Genomic DNA, 18,225 nt, shown 5'->3' with positions numbered 1-18,225 from the left:
CATTTAAAAAGTGAAAAGTCACAGTCTTCATAACTTGTTTTATGAAGGATTTCACTGGATTCTCACTTATCAACCTACAAACATCTTCTAAATCTTCCTTTTTTTCTTTTTAGGGTTTTACCTGCAGCATATGGAAGTTCCCAGGCTAGGGGTTGAATCAAGAGATGCAACTGCTGGCCTACACCATAGCCACACTAATGCCAGATCTGAGGTGCGTCTACAACCTATGCTGCAGCTTGTGGCAACGCAGGACCCTTAACCCACTAAGCAAGGCCAGGGATCTAACCCTTATCCTCATGGATACTATCGGGTTCTTAACCCTCTGAGCCACAGTAGGAACTCACATCCTCTAAATCTTTTTTTTTTTTTTTTAAGTATTTGTAATCTCTGTTTTTTTTGGGGCCAACAAAGTAGATGCCGTCATTTTTCTTCTTCTTCTTTTTTTTTTTTTGGTCTTTTTAGGGCTGCACCCTAATGGAAGTTCCCAGGCTAGGGATTGAATCAGAGCTGCAGCTGCCAGCCTACACCACAACCACAGCAATTAGGGATCTGAGCAATATCTTCGACCTGCACCACAGCTCATGACAATGCCAGATTCTTAAGCCACTAAGTGAGGCCAGGGATCGAACCCGCATCCTCATGGATACTAGTCAGGTTCATTACCAGCTGAGACACAACGGGAACTCCCTCATTCTCTAAATCTTAACACTTGCTTTTTTTTTTTTCCCCTGGCACCTGCAGGATATGGAAGTTCCCAGGCCAGGGACTGAATCCTAGCCACTGCTGTGACCTATGCCACAGCTATAGCAATGCTGGACCCTTAACCCACTGTGCTGGGCTGGGGATTGAACCTGCACCTCTGCAGCAACCCAAACCACTGCTGTCGGATTCTTAACCCACTGTGGCATAGCAGGAACACCCTTAACACTTGATTTTTGAACTCATGGCCCATTATAAACAAATTTACATATGCTCCCAGTTTAAGGAACCCAAATTCCAATAACATCTCTAAGATTCCAGGAACTAATGGGAAACAGCAAAGAGTATGTTTTCACAGAGTCCATTATATTTCAAACAAGCAGAATCTCACAGAGAGAATCCAAAACAAAGACTTATAGCTTCATGAATACAAGGACAGTGTGTCTGTATTATTCACCACTCTGGATCCCCAGCACTGGGCTGACCACACAGTGGCTGTTGAATATTTATTTAGTGGGACTGAAGGATTGTGGGACATGTAATGAGAGAAAAAGGTACCATCATATGACCTTGAGGCAGCACGGTGGCTCTCATTCAAGATCAACTTACCTCTGATTCAAGATATACAGAAAAGAGCTTACATACAACGAATCAGGTTAAAAAAATGTGTGGCCTATCCACATTTAAACAATGATCTAATCCTGCCTTCTTTCAGTGGTCTAGTCTATGGGAGTTCCTGCCGTGGCTCAGCAGTAAAGGATCCAACTAGTATCCATGAGGACTAGAGTTTGATCCCTGGCCTCACTCAGTAGGTTAATGATCCAGCTTTGCCATGAGCTGTGGTGTAGGTCCCAGATACAGCTCACATCTGGTGTTGCTCTGATTGTGGCATAGGCTGGCAGGTGTAGCTCCAATTCGGCCCTTAGCCTGGGAACTTTCATATGAGGGTGTGGTGCTAAAAAGCAAACAAACAGGAGCTCCCGTCATGGCTCAGCGGTTAGTGAACCCAACTAGCATCCATGAGGACTTGGTTCGATTCCTGGCCTCGCTCAGTGGATTAAGGATCTGGCGTTGCCGTGAGCTGTGATGTAGGTCACAGACGAAGCTTGGATTCCGCATTGCTGTGGCTCTGGAATAGGCTGGTATCTACAGCTCCAATTTGATCCCCAGCCTGGGAACTTAAATGTGCCACGGTGCAGTCCTGAAAAGACAAAAAGACAAAACAAGCAAACACACAAAAACAAAAACAATGGTCCAGTCCACAGTTTGAAGAAAACTAGAGGCAACCAGACCTTAAGGAACTTCTCAGCCTTCTACAGCATAGGGCCTGGCACATAGTGGAGACTTAGTAAGTGCTGGTTGAGAATGTGAACAAGTTGAGGCATCACTCGCTTTGCCATTCCTAAAACGGAGGCGTATTTATTCTTGTCTCTCTCAGAGGGAGTGGGCAAGCATCTACCAGGGGAAGTGGGGGGGACAAATAATCTCAGGTGCTGAGAAAAAGGAGGCCACATGGCACAAACGAGTTTGTTGAGAGAGGGTTCTTTCCCACCTAACCACATCAAATTCCTGGCCTTGGACTATTTGGGTCCTGAGCCATCCAGGGAGTAACTCACCTAGAGGAGACAAAGCAGCCACTGATGACCAACGGTCACATACACAGCTGCTGGTAAAGGAAGAAAGATTACAAAGGCCTGGAAAGGGAACCAACCATGTATACTGCAAAGAAACCAGAGCACTGTCCTACCTGATCCAAAGAGCACGCTGTTACCTAAAAGCTATGGATACTCTGGACCATGTCCACCTCCACTTTCCTTTCCACTCCTCTCCACGCCTCCCTTTGTTCCTAACACACATCGATCAAGCTCCTTCCCACCTTAGGCTTTTGCACTAACTCTTGACTCTGTTGAAACGTTCTTCCCATAGCTGGTTCTTCTCTCTCTTCAGGTCTTGGCTCAGACTTCACTGCCCTGGCTGCCTTATTTAATGAAGCTTCCTACCCCATTTATTTGGAAGAATCTCTCCTATCCTACGGATAGAGACAGTGTCTGTCTTAGGCTTTATCCCCCAACGCTCACTCACCACGCCTGGCAAAATAGTGGCTCTCTGTATTTGGTGACTCTGAATGAGTAAAACAAAGCAGTTAAGTACAATATATAGATTGTAGAGGCCCTGGTGACCACTCTCCCCCTCTGAGAAGTGTCATCCTGTCTCTACTAATACCATTCTCTCCTGCTATTCTTCCAACTTTCCCAAGTATGATAGGCAGTATTTCCTTCTGCCATTCCTCATTCACTCAACCTAGTTTCTGACTCTTATGTGTTTTCTGTATATATCAAAAGGCAAAAAAAAGTTGACAGATGAAAGGTGGTATTTTGGCTTTTCCTCTGTATTCTGGATCTCAGTATCTCTAACATCCACAGTCACTCATGACTGAATCAAGAAACCCCTAGATTCCTCTTCCTTACCTCTCCAAATCTAGTCTCCAAACTTTCTTCCTAAACCCAGGCCCATTTTACTAACAGACATCCTTTTTTTCCATATAACATAGCAACTCTTTTATAGCATCCCAGGCAACTAACTACCAAAAAGAACAGGGAATCTGGGGAACTGATCTTTTTCCACTAGTACTTTTTCTTTTTCCACTAATTACAATACCAAATTACTTATAGCTCCCCACATACGCCATCTATCCTTTCTCCCCCCCCCCTTTTTTAAAAAAGCTGACTGGAAGATTTATGTCTATGGAAGTATAGATGAAAACTTTTGTCAGTAGACTTTTGATAGGCCTCCCTGGTGCTCACTGGCTCCAGGATTGGTGCTGACTTCTGCAGATTGAAAGGAAGCCTTCCCTGAATTCCCAGGTGAGGTCCCTTTTCCCCTTCCATAGCACCCTATACAACCTCCACCTCATTTTAATAAAATGAACTATTTCTGTAATCCTTCCCTCCCATTCAACTAAGCTCTTCAGGGCATACGACCACTTCTTACTCAACTTTCAATGATTATAATCAGAGTTCACAGAATGAGTCTTCAATAGAATAAGCCCTCAGTCTCTCTGAACAAGGTAATCTTAGAGAAGGCGGCTATTCTTCAGTGACCCTTTAAATCTACCCTGCTTGGGCATTTTCAAGATTAATTTAAAAACACATTAAAAGATGTCTCGATACATTCTGCAGGTCTCACTGAAAACATTTCAAGTCTGCACTGCCTTTACTTTACCACTGGTCAAGCCATGAGTGGCACCCTCAAAGATTCCTCTCTGTCTAGGTTTTCCTGTCCCTGTGTTGTCGGCATTCCCCCAATCTCCCAACAGTACATAAAGGCTAGGAAGGCAGCCAAAAATCTGGATGCATTGTGATGCCAGGCAGATAATAGCAAGGGCTAGATACACCTGCATTTGCATAGATTCTGAAAAGAAGTCTGGAGACAAAGCTGAGCCCATCCGCAAAAGGCACAAGAGTGGGAAGCAGGAAGTCCCTGTTCAGCTACTCTTTAATTTTTTTTTTTGTCTTTTTGCCTTTTCTAGGGCCGCTCCCGCAGCATATGGAGGTACCCAGGCTAGGGGTCTAATCAGAGCTATAGCCACTGGCCTACGCCAGAGCCACAGCAACTCAGGATCCGAGCCGAGTCTGCAACCTACACCACAGCTCACGGCAACACTGGATCCTTAACCCACTGAGCAAGGCCAGAGATCAAACCCGCAACCTCATGGTTCCTAGTCGGATTTGTTAACCACTGAGCCACGACGGGAACTCTCCTGTTCAGCTACTTTTTAACCTACCTTTCTGAGCCTGTTCCTTATCTGGCAAACAGAAGTTACCTTACAGGGTTGGGGTGACTTAAGCCTAAAAATGTAACCTAAGGCAGACGTAATTTTTTTTTTTTGCTTTTTGGCTTTTCTCGGGCCGCTCCCTCGGCATATGGAGGTTCCCAGGCTAGGGGGTCTAATCGGAGCTGTAGCCGCAGGCCTATGCCAGAGCCACAGCCACTCGAGATCCAAGCCGGGTCTGCAACCTACACCACAGTTCATGGCAATGCTGGATCCTTAACCCACTGAGCAAGGCCAGGAATAGAACCCACAACCTCATGGTTCCCAATCAGATTTGTTAACCACTGCACCATGATGGGAACTCTGGGCAGATGTAATTTTTAAGACACACAAAGTAATCACCAAATTGCAGGTACCCTCTATGAGCTTTCCCTCAAAGTTTAATTCTGAACCCAGGGTAAAGAAGTGCTCTTTTTACTGTTTGTGGTTGCTCTCTAGGCAGTTTGAAGGAACTACCCAAACCATTGGTTACTAGAAACTGGCAAAGTTAGGAGTAGGGGTTAGTGTATCAAGTCTTATTCTCCCACCCAATTTTTTGAAATCTCAAATGATACCCTAAAATCATTACTTTTTTTGGGGCTGTGTCCATGGCACATGGAAGTTCATGGATCAGGGACTGAACCTGCATCATAGGTGCAACCCAAACTGCAGCAGTGACAACCCTGGATTCTTCACTAGCTGAGCCACCAGGGAATTCCATTCTAATCATTACCTGTGACCAAGACTGTACCACAGAGATCTACAACCTAGTTGCACCATCAAGCATAGTTTGAAGCGATGGCTGTGGTTTTCACTCTGCCCTGTGAAACCCTAGTATGAGCCAAAGCTGAGGTTAGGGAAGGTTCCTTCCCACCTAGAAGCCAAACAGCATCAGCATAACAAATGGGCTTGGAAACTAAGCTATCACTAGCTTCCCAATCAAGTTCTTGGTGCTTCACAAGAAGCTGGAGTATTTCCTACCAGCTAAAATTCTGTGAAGAACTCTGAGGAGAGGTATAAGTTTTGAGAGAAGTTAGCTGAAAATTCTCAATAAACCAAATCAGCTCCCACAACCCAGAGGAGGCTTGTTCAGTTCATGGAGACACAGAGCACCGGCAGAGTCCTATCAGCACATCTGTTCTGCAGTTTCTCACCTACTCTATCTCCATAAATATAAGTCTTCCAGATTCAAGGATAAGCTATAGCCCAATGGAGCAGCTGACTCAGTCCAGTAGCCATAATTAGTGTGACAAAAGTTCAAGCCTGTACAAACAGCACAGACACCTGCTCTCCACCCCCTTTCCCTAGTGCGGGAAAATAAAAGTAAACACACTCTGGGGTTACCGAATGCAATACTTGTACACGTTAAAGTGGTGACATTAAGGATAGGGAAAAATGGGCCCAAACCCACAAAATGTCCAAACTGCATTCCCCACAAACTAAATGTTACTTTCCCCAAACTCCTGTCTCATTCAACTTTTAACTCTGTCCACTAAGGATTAGGTTTAGGATTACACAACATATTGACCACATTAAAAACAAGAAGGAAACTAGACAAAAGTTCCTTTAACGCACACAAACTCTCCTCAACTCTCTTGACCAGATCCCCAACATCTGATGATAGTAAAGGTGCCTAGGTTTCTCCTTCCGGAGAGGCAATCAACAGCCCAGAAAAGCAAAGAGACAGACTACAGTGGCGGTGTCAGTCACTCCTAAGCTATTGGTCCACAAAGTGAGGATAGTAATAACAATAGTAGCTACCATCAAGTCCCCGGAGGCATACTTGAGATAATTAGACACCAGAGAGCAGGGCCTGGCCTTGAGTTTAGTGTTTGGGGTGTGTCAGCCATTATTGTTGTTATTATTACTGTAGCACTGCCCCCTCGAGAGGCCTGCGGAGGAACGAAGAAAGGGACTTCAAGGCCCGGCTGTGCGATAGGCTACTGGGTCGGGACTATAGGAGAGGGTGTCTAGTGCCCGGAGCCCAAAGAGCTGAGGAGCCGTGGGCGCAGGAGGGTAAGGGGCGGAGGCCAGAGGTGGGAAGGGCCAAGAAGGAAGGAAGGATCGGCGAGTAGGGTCGTGAGAGAGGATCCCACTCACCCAGCGCGAATTCCCATTGCTCGTTCCCCAGAGAGCGTTCGGGTACCACCTCCAAATCCAGCATTGGTTCGGCTCGCCGGGCCAAGGCGGCCTCCCTGCCGTAGCGCAGATGGCAGCGGAGCTGAAGAGACAAAGTAGCGGGTGACCCACCGCGCCCCCTGGCCCTGCTCGCCGCCTCCCACCGAGTCGCCAGCGCTACCAGCCCCACAAACTTCACCTGACCTCACCACACCTCACCTCACCGGCAGCAGCCGCGGCGGCTTGGGGCAGCAGCGGCAGCGGGAGCTGGAGCGTCTGCGGCAAAAAGTGGCGTGCTGGGCCGTAAAGTGTGGCGGAGGCGGGGCGAAGGCGGGATTTCCACGGCTAGAGCGGGACCAAGGCGGAGTCACGCACGCGCAAACTCCGGATAGGCGGCTGTAATAGATGCCTTACGGTACCATACGGAAGTGCGGGCTCTCTTGGAACCAGGAGCATCGTACTCCCTGAACCCCCACATCTGTACACCACATCGCACACGTTCCACACGAAGATGTGTGAACCGGGCAACACACATGTAACACGGCTATATAGCACCCGTCTGCCGTCTACGCGTACGTCTCAACCACATTCACTGGGCTCAAAAGGCGAGTTATGGGGGCGCACCCTCTGAGGCCCACCGGGGAGTGAGGACACGGAGTCTCAAAGCACAAGGCCCGCAAGCGCCCTGCCTCTCCCGGTTGGGGCCAAGACCGACCCCGGCAGCAGCTACCTCTAGTTGGCCAGGAATGACTCCTCGCTGCAGCCCCTGGGTCTCGGGTCGTACTCAAAGTGCGTGTGTAGGGGCGGGGGGAGTTAGGGGAGAGGTCTAGGTAGGGGAGGACGTCCTGACTGACTACTTCGTGCTGTGCGCAGGCCCCAGGGCTGGGATCCCGAGGCTGCTGAAGCTCAGACTTAGCAAGAGTCGGCTGTGTCGCTGTCTCTGGGGTCTTGATCAAAGATCTTGTCGTCTTTATGCCTCAGTTTCCTCATTTAAAAGCTTTTAGCTCGGGCTCTGGGCACTCTAATACTGACATCTTCTGGAGCCAACTCTTCATGGACGCAGTGTCTGGATTGTCACATCCGCCCTGAGACTAAGATTGGTTATATCTCACTTTACAGGAAAAAAAAAAAAATTGACGCCCAGAGAAGGTGAATGGCTCGTGGTTCTAGGCCTTAGAACTCAAATTCTTTTGTGTGTGTGTGTGTTTTGTTGTTGTTGTTGTTGTTTTGTCTTTTTGCTATTTCTTGGGCCCCTCCCGCGGCATATGGAGGTTCCCAGGCTAGGGGTCCAATCGGAGCTGTAGCCACCGGCCTACGCCAGAGCCACAGCAACGCGGGATCCGAGCCGCGTCTGCAACCTACACCACAGCTCACGGCAACGTCGGATCGTTAACCCACTGAGCAAGGCCAGGGACCAAACCCGCAACCTCATGGTTCCTAGTCGGATTCGTTAACCACTGCGCCACGATGGGAACTCCCGAGAACTCAAATTCTTAACATTACATTGCCTGTGGAGGAAGGTTTTTAGTAGGGGAGAAAATGACAAGCTAAATTCTTAAACTAGTAGGAGTGGAATGTGGAGGCTCTATCAAAACTTGAAGTCAGGAGTTCCCATCGTAGCGCAGTAGTAGTAATGAATCCGACTAGGAACCATGAGGTTGTGGGTTCGATCCTTGGCCTCGCTCAGTGGGTTAAAGATCTGGCATTGCCTTGAGCTGTGGTGTAGGTCACAGATGCAGCTCGGACCCTGTGTGTTGCTGTGGCTGTGGTGTAGGCTGGTGGCTATGGCTCCGATTAGTCCCCTAGCCTGGGAACCTCCATATGCTGTGGGTGCAGCCCTAGAAAAGACAAAAAGACAAAACACACACACACACAAAATACCTTGAAGTCACTGCTACTTGTATTAAAACAAACATGGAGGTTGTCCAATTGCAGCATCCTTTGCCAGACTAATAGAACTGAGTCATTGAGATGTCCATCAGTAGGGAAGTGACCAACTAAACTCTGATATATATATAACAGGATGAGTTTTTAAAAGATAAGGTATGTCCCTTGTATGCTGATGTGGAATGACCTCCACAAGAAAAAAACTAGGTGCGAAATTGTAGTATTATGACCCATTTTTTTCTGTAAAAACAGAAATAAAAGTGGCCATACTGAAAAAAGGACAACATTTCTTGAAAGATAAACATAAAATTATCAATAATACCTAATACTGGGAAGGAGGCTGGGGGCCAGGGACATTTACTTCTTACCACACATGGCAAGTATTAAAGATGTGTTTAGGAGTTTCTGCTGTGGTGCAGTGGGTTAAAAGTCTGTCTGCAGGGAGTTCCCACCCTGGCTCAGCAGTAACAAACCCGACTAGCATCTATTAGGACTTGGTTCTATCCCTAGCCTCACTCAGTGGGTTAAGGATCTGGTATTGCTCTGAACTATGGTGTAGGTCACAGATGCAGCTCAGATCTGGTGTTGCTGTGGCTGTGGTGTAGGCTGGCGGCTGCAGCTCCAATTTGACCCCTAGCCTGGAACTTCTGTATACTGTGGGTGCAGCCTTAGGGAAAAAAAAAAAAAAAATCTGACTACATCAACTCAGGTCCCTGCAGAGGCGTGAATTTGATCCCTAGCCCAGCACATTGGGTTGAAGGATGCAGCATTTCCACAGCTGTGGTGTAGGTCACAATTAGGTTTGGATTCACCTCCCAGTCTGGGAACTTACATATGCCTTGGTTGCGGCCACTAAAAAAAAAAAAGGAGTTCCTGTCCTGGCGCAGTGGTTAACGAATCCGACTAGGAACCATGAGGTTGCGGGTTCGGTCCCTGCCCTTGCTCAGTGGGTTAACGATCCGGCGTTGCCGTGAGCTGTGGTGTAGGTTGCAGACGCGGCTTGGATCCCATGTTGCTGTGGCTCTGGCGTAGGCCGGTGGCTGCAGCTCCACTTCAGCCCCTAGCCTGGGAACCTCCATATGCTGCAGGAGCGGCCCAAGAAATAGCAAAAAAAAGACAAAAAAAATGTGTCTAGGAGGGAGTTCCCTGGTGGTCTAGTGGTTAGGAGTCAACACTTTTACTGCTGTGGCCTGGGTTCAATCCTTGGTCTGAGAACTGAGATTCTGCATCTAGCCACTGCACATTGTGGCCAAAAAAGAAAGAAACCTACACTCAAACAATACATAAAGATATGTTGTTGGGCAGCTGGCCTAGATATTGCTGGGAAGGAGACCTGGAAAGAAAAACTTCTAAGGTTGGTGGGGTGTAATTTTAGTCAATTTGTAATGTCTGAATCGAACCCAAATCCAATTAGACTAATGGTTCTCCTATTTAAAAAATACTTGGAAGGATTTATTTCTGGTGGACAAAGAGGGGTGTGAGAGAGGAACAAGAAACCCACACACTATGGATAACAATGTTGATGGTGAAATAAAATTCACATTTTAAGTTAAGAAAAGGAAATTTTTAACATAAAATTTTGGTCTCCACCCTCCCCTTTCAGTGTGTGTTGTGCATCTGCATTACCCAGACCTCCTCAGGAGGTAACATTCCTTTTTAACCTCATCAAGGGTCACAATTCCTTGAGACAATCTTCATTTTTAATCTTTAAGGGGCCACAATGGCCCATGATCCATTACTTGCCCGGCATGCGTGATCTGGATTATGTGAACTGTTTTTTGTGTTTTTGTTTTTGTCTTTTTAGGGCCACACTCACAGTACATGGAGGTTCCCAGGCTAGGGGTTGAATTGGAGCTGCAGCTGCTGGCCTTCGCCACAGCCACGGCAATTTGGGATCCGAGCTGCCTCTGAGACCTACACCACAGCTCATGGCAATGCCAGATCTGTAACCCACTGAGCAAGGCCAGGGATCAAACCCGGGTCCTCATGGATGCCAGTCAGATTTGTTTCCTCTGAGCCATGACGGGAATGCCTGAATTTTTTTTTTTTTTTTTTTGTCTTTTTGCCAAAGGGCTGCTCCCACAGCATAAGGAGGTTGCCGTTTCCAGGCTAGGGGTCTAATCGGAGCTGTAGCCACCGGCCTACGCCAGAGCCACAGCAACGCTGAATCCGAGCCGTGTCTGCGACCTACACCACAGCTCACGGCAACGCCTGATCCTTAACACGCTGAGCAAGGCCAGGGATCAAACCCGAAATCTCATGGTTCCTAGTCAGATTTGTTTCCGCTGTGCCACAATGGGAACCTGAATTGTTGACATGTCATTTAATGTACAGTGCTGTCTCAAAAACGTAACTGTGCTTTGACCTCTAATGGAACAGTTCTCAGAGCTTCCTGAGATGTGGTTCCTGGATTATAATCCTCAATTTGGCTCAAATAAAATATTCTCCTTCTTTTTTAGATCAACTGATTAATTTTTTTGTCAGGAGTGAAAAACATTGTTTCAGTTTGGAAAACCCAAGAAAGAGGAAGAACAATGTTGGGGAGGCCCCTAAGAAATTCCTTGTTGGGATAATAGGCAGATAGGTTTCTGTGAACCATTTCAGTCAACAACAAATGGTTATATTTGCTCATTGTGCTATCCTAAATCTTTGACTTAAGTGTGAGCCACCCAGGTTTTTGTCAGGGGTAGGAGTGACAGCTGTGGGAATGTGATTCGGGAGGAGGCCAGAGCCCCGGTACACAGAGCAGAAGCAGGAGCTGCCTCAGGGGAGTAGGACAATTTAGAAGAATGTCAGCAACTGCTATTCCCCCAACGGAGGGTGAAGAGTGTTCAGAAATATTGGACTGGCTGTTGGTGGACTTACGAGACTATTTGGGGAAAACAGGTAGTCATCAAGGCGGGCCAAGTCAAATATGCAGGGACAGCCTCGGGTCAGAGTATATTGAGTGGCTAAGCACATGGACTGGGACTCTGAATCCCAATCCTGCCATTTAATAGTTTTGTGCTTGGGGCGTTACCTAACTTCTCCATGCCTTAGTTTCCTCATTTGTGAAATGTCTACAACCTCACAGGTTTGTTAGGAGGACTGCACTTATAAGAGAGTCTGAGTCACAGTAAAAGTTTTGTGTATAACTAAAACTTTTTTAAAAAAATCTAGGAGTTCCCTGTGGCTCAGTGGGTTAAGGATCTGGTGTCACTGCTATGGCAGGGGAACTTCTGCCTGCTGTGGGCACAGCCAAAAACAAAACAAAACAATCTAATACTGACAAGAGAATTGATGGAATCTACCGGCAGGATCTACAGATTGGTTGTAGAAGATAAAGGAGAAAAGGAATCAAGAATAAAAATACAAGTTTCCAGCTTTGGGTAGCTGGGGGGATGGCAGTGTCACTCAGACAGGAAAGTGGCTGGAAGGATGCCAATCCTCTGGTAAAACTGTCACGTGGTAGTTTACGAGACAGGAATGTACAAAGTTTGAAGCCCTAGGTAAAGAGCTTGGAAAATAGGATCTCAGTACCATGGTTAATATTGGCTGTATTTGTCAAGGTTAAAAAAAAAAAAAAAAAAAAAAGCCCACAAACTATGGGATCATGGGTCATGAAAAGTAATGGACCGGAGAGTTCCATTGGTAAAGTTCCAGCTTTACCAACATTCCCCTCTCAGAGTAGAGGGCCCTCAAAGGGTCTGCCTAATGATATTTCATAATTGTCATTTCACAGAAGACCAATGACTATTCTTTCCTTTTCTGAATGGAAGTGTTTCCTGTCCCTGCTTCACCACTGGATATTGGGTGTGTGGAAGACAGATAACCACATATCACAGAATTTCAGCTCAATGCCTGATCAGCTGGGACTCTCAGGTTGTCTCCCATGGTAGATATGTTTTGTTGTGGGAAGGAGAGTAAAATTTAATACTTAATAATTCAAAGGGTGGTCTTTAGAACTATTCAAATATATTCTCTTTCCTGGGCAAAAAGTAGAATAGCAATTCCCTGCCCAGGTCAAGTTAGGTATGTTCCTATGATCTGCTAGGTCACATGCAAATGGAAGTCACATGCGTCAATTTCAGGTGACAGTTTAAAAAGTCAGTGCCCCATTACACGATCTCCTTGACTCTGTCATATGGCTGGCAGTGTTCCAGTGATTGTCAGCCCAGTTTGATCACTTAATGGGTATTTAGTAAATGAGATACATCTTTTTTTTTTTTTGGTCTTTTTAGGGCAGCACACGGAGGTTCCTAGGCTAGGGGTTGAGGTGGAGCTACAGCTGCGGGTCCACACCACAGCCACAGCAACGTCAGATCCTTAACCCACTGAGCAAGGCCAGGAATCAAACCCAAATTGTCATGTATGCTAGTCAGATTAATTTCTGCTGAGCCGTGATGGGAACTCCCCCTGGAACATTTCTGAAATGCCATATAGGTATATATGGTGGTGATGCAAGAAAGGGAATTGATGCTATCTAGAAGGAATCATACCTTGAAGTATGCCTGAAAATGACTGAAACCTTACCTTTAAGGAATGTTTGGGAGATCAAAATGCCAAAGTTTTATAAATACTGTTAAGTATATAAACACAGCAGTATGGCTGTGATGGTTTTAAAAATACGTCCACAAACTCTAACATTTCAACCTTCAAGAGGTGAAGCTTAATACTCCTTTCAGTATGGGCCTGACCCAGTGACTCACTTCTTACAGAATATGGCAGCCCAAGATGAGGTTATTAAGATGCAGCTTTTATTTCAGTCATGCACTTTTCCTTGGATCACTCCTGCTGGGGAAAGCCAGCTACCAAGCTATGAGCTGCTCAATGGAGACACGTACATGCCAAGGAAGCAGGTCTCCATTCCCAATAGCGAGCAAGGAATCAAGGACTTTCATCCAAAGGCCCATGAGAAACTGAGGCCAGTCAATGACCACAAGAGTGGGCTTGGTAGGAGATCCTTCAGCTACAGTTAAGCCTTGAGATTTGAGATGACTATAGCCCAGGTTGACAATTTGACTCTTCCTTTTGCCTTTTGTTTTGTTTTTTTTGGTCTTTAGGCATATGGAGCTTCCCAGGCTAGGGGTCGAATTGGAGCTACAACTGGTGGCCTATACCACAGCCACAGTAACATGAGATCCAAACCATGTCTGCCACTACACCACAGCTCACGGCAATGCCAGATCCTTAACCCACTGAGTGAGGCCTGGGATCGAACCTGCATCTTCAAGGATAGTAGTCAGATTCATTTCCGCTGAGCCACAACAGGAACTCCTGTTTACTGTTTTAAGTGGCTAAACTTTAGGGGGCAATGCATGCAGCAATGGATAATTCATACTCTGGCTTATGGCATGAGTGTCTAATATGACACCAGCACAAATTCTGTGTATATTCCTAAAATGACTAGTTTGAAAGATGGCAATTATCTGGATGTTTAGTTTTTGCAATTATTCCTTCCCTCCAAGGTCATTACTCTAGTCATATTTCATAGGATGGGTAAATCAAGCTATATTTTTCATTTATTTTCTTTTTTGCTTTTTAGGGCCGCACCCATGGCATATGGAGGTTCCCAGGTTGGGGTTGAATCAGAGCTGTAGCTGCTGGCCTACACTACAGCCGAAGCAACGTGGGATCTGAGCCGCGTGTGCTACCTACGCTACAGCTCACAGCTGCGCCACGACAGGAACTCCAAGCCAGATTTTTTAAAAAAACTATAATAATACATCAGGAACTTAGTATTCTTTCTGATTATTTACATTAAAGTTTTCTTTGGAATTAACAGAAATGACCACTAGATGCCACTGTTGGTGATGGTGGTTTTTTTTAAAGGTTAAAAGAAAAAGGATGCAAGAACAGTTTAGAAACAACAAAATCAATTTGAATGTCATAACAAATACTAAAACAGAAATTGTTGGATGTTAATGAAGAGCCAAGACCCAGAAGTTCACTACACAGAAGTTTATTGTGAAAGTAAATTAAACATACAAACACACAATATGGCTAATGGTGGCAAAAGCAATTTGGTAGCTTAAGGCAAGTTTTAAAGGAGATGAATTTAGAAAAAATGATGCAATGATGTAATTTTGTTTAAATATAGATTATGGAAAAATATCAAATTGCATCAATAACTTAATAAAAGTAATCTTCAAAGCCTGCACTACTGGAGAAAAAGGGCTCATGATCTTAATGCCAGCATTAAGACAGATGGAAGCAGCACAGTGCTAAATGACAGGAAAAATTCAGTATATACAGAAGGATGGTAAGATGAACATTTAATAACATTTGATCTTAGTTACTGGTGGACTGAAAACCCTTAGCTAGAAGCAATAGAGAAAAATGTACCATCATCATGTTATTAAAAAAAAAATTTAAGTGCAGAAGTCAAAAAACAAGGAGCTTTTGTGATAAAGTAACCTTAAAACACCACTGTAAGGACCACTTAAAAGGCGATTCCCTCAGGGGAAATTAGGGCACCAAGTGTGTAAACATGTGAGCTGCACCACATCAAATACCAATCAGATTCACTCATGGTACTTAGTTACACAAGATCAGCATGGTCTTTTATGATGCATTATTGTTTATAACAATTTAAACACACTCCTTACCATGCATGATTTCAAATATATAACACACATTTTTATTCTGATACAGGATATGTTTATGAATTATAAGACCTATATACAATGAAAGTCACACACCTCCCTTAAGTATACATATGTTTTAAATGCAATGACCTTATTCAGACCTCAGTTCATTTTCTGAATTGACTATGTCAGTTTTTCAAACTCTTTAAAATAATTCCATTCTATTATGATAAAATACATTTTTGCAAAAATTCAGAAATACAGTAACAGTTAATGAATGTGACCATGAAAAATATTTGTAAGGAGATGCTAATGACTTAGCACTTTTTTCCAGTCTTGTATTTGAAGAAAAAAAAAAGTTGCAATCAATTTGACAGTGAACCTATTTAAAAAATATTCTTATACTAATTCATCTCAAAAGGTTCCATTAATAGTCCTTTTGGAAAATACCATATATAACACCTGTGAATTTTTCTCCAGAATAATTAATGGAAGAAAATGTATCTTCTGCACAGATGAACATTTTCTCTCTGAGACTATCATCAGCCAGCATTGTTTTTACAAAAGCATGCATTATAAAATACACATAAAAAGCAGCTATCTTAAACATGATTTTAATACAATATTACCTTTGTAGCTGATTCATCACTGTCTCCAGTTTAATATGCTGTTTCATACATGAAGAAGCTCCAGTATCCCTTTTCTGATTGACTTTTTAAAAAAAATCCCTGAATAAAACAGAAGCCAGCCTGCGACTTCTTTAGGCATTTCAGTAGAATATTAATTATCGTCTATGAAGAATATCTTCACACAAACTCATGATTACAGAAGAGAATCTAAAACAGTTCTGGGGCAGACTAGAGTTAATACCAATTAAAAATTTTTATGTTGAAAAAGGAAAGAAAAAGAGCTGATTATCAACATTTAAAAGGATACTGCAACTTTGATGACTGTAAACTTTGTGTTAGAAGGCTGTGGCAGACAGTTCTATGCTACTAGGTTTTTAAGCTTGTAAATAATGCAAACCATCAGCAGTTTAAAAATGCCATAGACTATAAAAACACAAAAGGAAATGTGGGAAACAAAACAAAAAACCAAAAATGCTTATCTAAAATGAAGCTGTATAACCAACACATCTAAAATTACCAAAAAAAGAGCAACTGATTAGGGGAAAAAACCCTCTGATAAAAATTTTAATTTCTTGACTTGTTTTAAAATAACATGAACTTTTAAATTAAAATGGAAAAACAAAGCTTTACAAGTAGATACTTTCAACTCACTAAAATAACGCCAACAAGGTAAGCTTGCATAGAAAGAAATTTCAAATTATTACTGGCTACATGCATACAAAATTAGAAATGCAGGTATTATATCATAGTGCAAAACCATGGCAGTTTGTGATGTCTTGTTACTGCCTAAGGTTGAGAAACAGACTGTAGTACCTCCAGTTATCACAGTTTCTGGTCTTTTAATATTTCTGCAGACTAGAAACAATGAATATGTAAAGATGCGGGGGCACATCTTCTGTGCCACTAATTAACGAAGTTTGAGGTCATCACCACCACCTAAACTGGAACCAGGACTAGGGTCTTGCTGTCTTCTTGCCTGTAATGACAAAATCATAATTTGGGGTCAAAATATGTTTTTGAATATCAAAATGCTAGATAAATAAAAGATACAGTAGCATATAAGAAAAGTTTTCAACCAAAAAAATTTTCAGCCAATATTTTGACATGTAACAGGAAAAAAGAACAATTTAGATGATGTATAAACTATTTTGCTAAAGTTTCCTTAAAAACCAAGAAGGGAGTTCCCGTCGTGGCTCAGTGGTTGACAAATCCAGCTAGGAACCATGAGGTTGCAGATTCGATCTCTGCCCTTGCTCAATGGGTTAAAGATCCAGCATTGCCATGAGCTGTGGTGTGGGGGTCGCAGACGCGGCTCGGATCCCGCATTGCTGTGGCTGTGGTATAGGCCGGGCGGCTACAGTTCTGATTCGACCCCTAGCCTGGGAACCTCCATATGCCGAGGGAGCGGCCCAAGAAATGGCAAACAAACAAACAAAACAAAACAAAACAAAAAAAACAACCCAAGAGGAAAAACCTCTTTATATTCAAAAGTGCATAATCAAAATATGTACTATGGATAAAAGAACAACACATCTACATTTACAGTTTTGGGACTAAAGGGCTTTTTACTTGAACACATCACCCAATTACCTTAGAAGCAAACTTTCCCACTCCCCCCCCCCTTTTTTTTTTTGTCTTTTTGCCATTTCTTGGGCCACTCCTGCGGCATATGGAGGTTCCCGGGCTAGGGGTCGAATCGGAGCTGTAGCTGCCAGCCTACGCCAGAGCCACAGCAACTCGGGATCCGAGCCGCGTCTGCCACCTACACCACAGCTCACGGCAACACCGGAACCTTGACCCACTGAGCAAGGGCAGGGATCGAACCCGCAACCTCATTGTTCCTAGTCAGATTCGTTAACCACTGCGTCACGACGGGAACTCCCCACTTCCCTTTATTTTAATAATAGATGACATTTATTGACAATCAACTATAGGCTGGACAATTTTTCCTAAGCAATTCCATGGGCAAACAAATTTAACCTCTGCCAACCAACTATTACATAGGTGCTATTATTTATCTATTTTACAAATATAGGAACTGATTTACACATAGTGTATGGCCTACTATATATAAAAATATAGTAGTGAATTTCATCTCTCACAGAAGTGCCTCTGCCAAATGGCTTTTTTTTTTTTTTTTTGGTCTTTTTCTCCTTTTAGGGCTGCATCTGTGGCATACGGAGGTTCCCAGGCTAGGGGTCTAATCAGAGCTATAGCCTCCAGCCTACACCACAGCCACAGCAATGCCAGATCTGAGCCGCATCTGCGACTTACACCACAGCTCACGGCAATGCTGGATCCTTAACCCACTGAGCAAGGTCAGGGATCGAACCCACAGCCTCATCGTTCCTAGTCCGATTCGTTTCCGCTGCGCCATGACGGGAACTCCTGCCAAATGGCTTTTAACCAGAAATTTCTACCTCAAGAAATAAAATTAAGAAATACTACGGATAAAGTATTGTTTCAAAAGCAAAAACAGAAATATGATATTAGAGCCCTTGGTGCACTTATATAC

At 44.2% G+C, this 18,225-nt stretch overlaps 2 protein-coding genes across 5 annotated transcripts in view; both read right to left on the bottom strand.

The window, feature by feature from the left end:
* PHAF1 (phagosome assembly factor 1) overlaps positions 1-6,731 on the bottom strand; it is a 33,464-nt gene extending 26,733 nt beyond the window's left edge. Inside the window, exon 1 of the mRNA XM_047790811.1 lies at positions 6,611-6,731. Coding sequence (XP_047646767.1) covers positions 6,611-6,674 — 64 coding nt within the window. The 5' untranslated portion in view covers positions 6,675-6,731. The remainder of the gene's footprint in view (positions 1-6,610) is intronic.
* Positions 6,732-14,440: 7,709 nt separating this feature from the next.
* The window catches only part of CBFB (core-binding factor subunit beta), a 68,646-nt gene continuing 64,861 nt past the window's right edge, over positions 14,441-18,225 (bottom strand). For all 4 annotated transcript variants that reach the window (XM_047789730.1, XM_047789729.1, XM_047789732.1 and 1 more), the window contains one exon: positions 14,441-16,686. In XM_047789730.1, the coding sequence (XP_047645686.1) occupies positions 16,664-16,686 (23 nt within the window). In that variant the 3' untranslated portion in view covers positions 14,441-16,663. The remainder of the gene's footprint in view (positions 16,687-18,225) is intronic.

This window comes from Phacochoerus africanus, chromosome 8, assembly GCF_016906955.1.
Source record: "Phacochoerus africanus isolate WHEZ1 chromosome 8, ROS_Pafr_v1, whole genome shotgun sequence".
Classification (NCBI taxonomy): Eukaryota; Metazoa; Chordata; class Mammalia; order Artiodactyla; family Suidae; genus Phacochoerus; species Phacochoerus africanus.
This window is presented reverse-complemented; position numbering and strand designations above follow the sequence as displayed.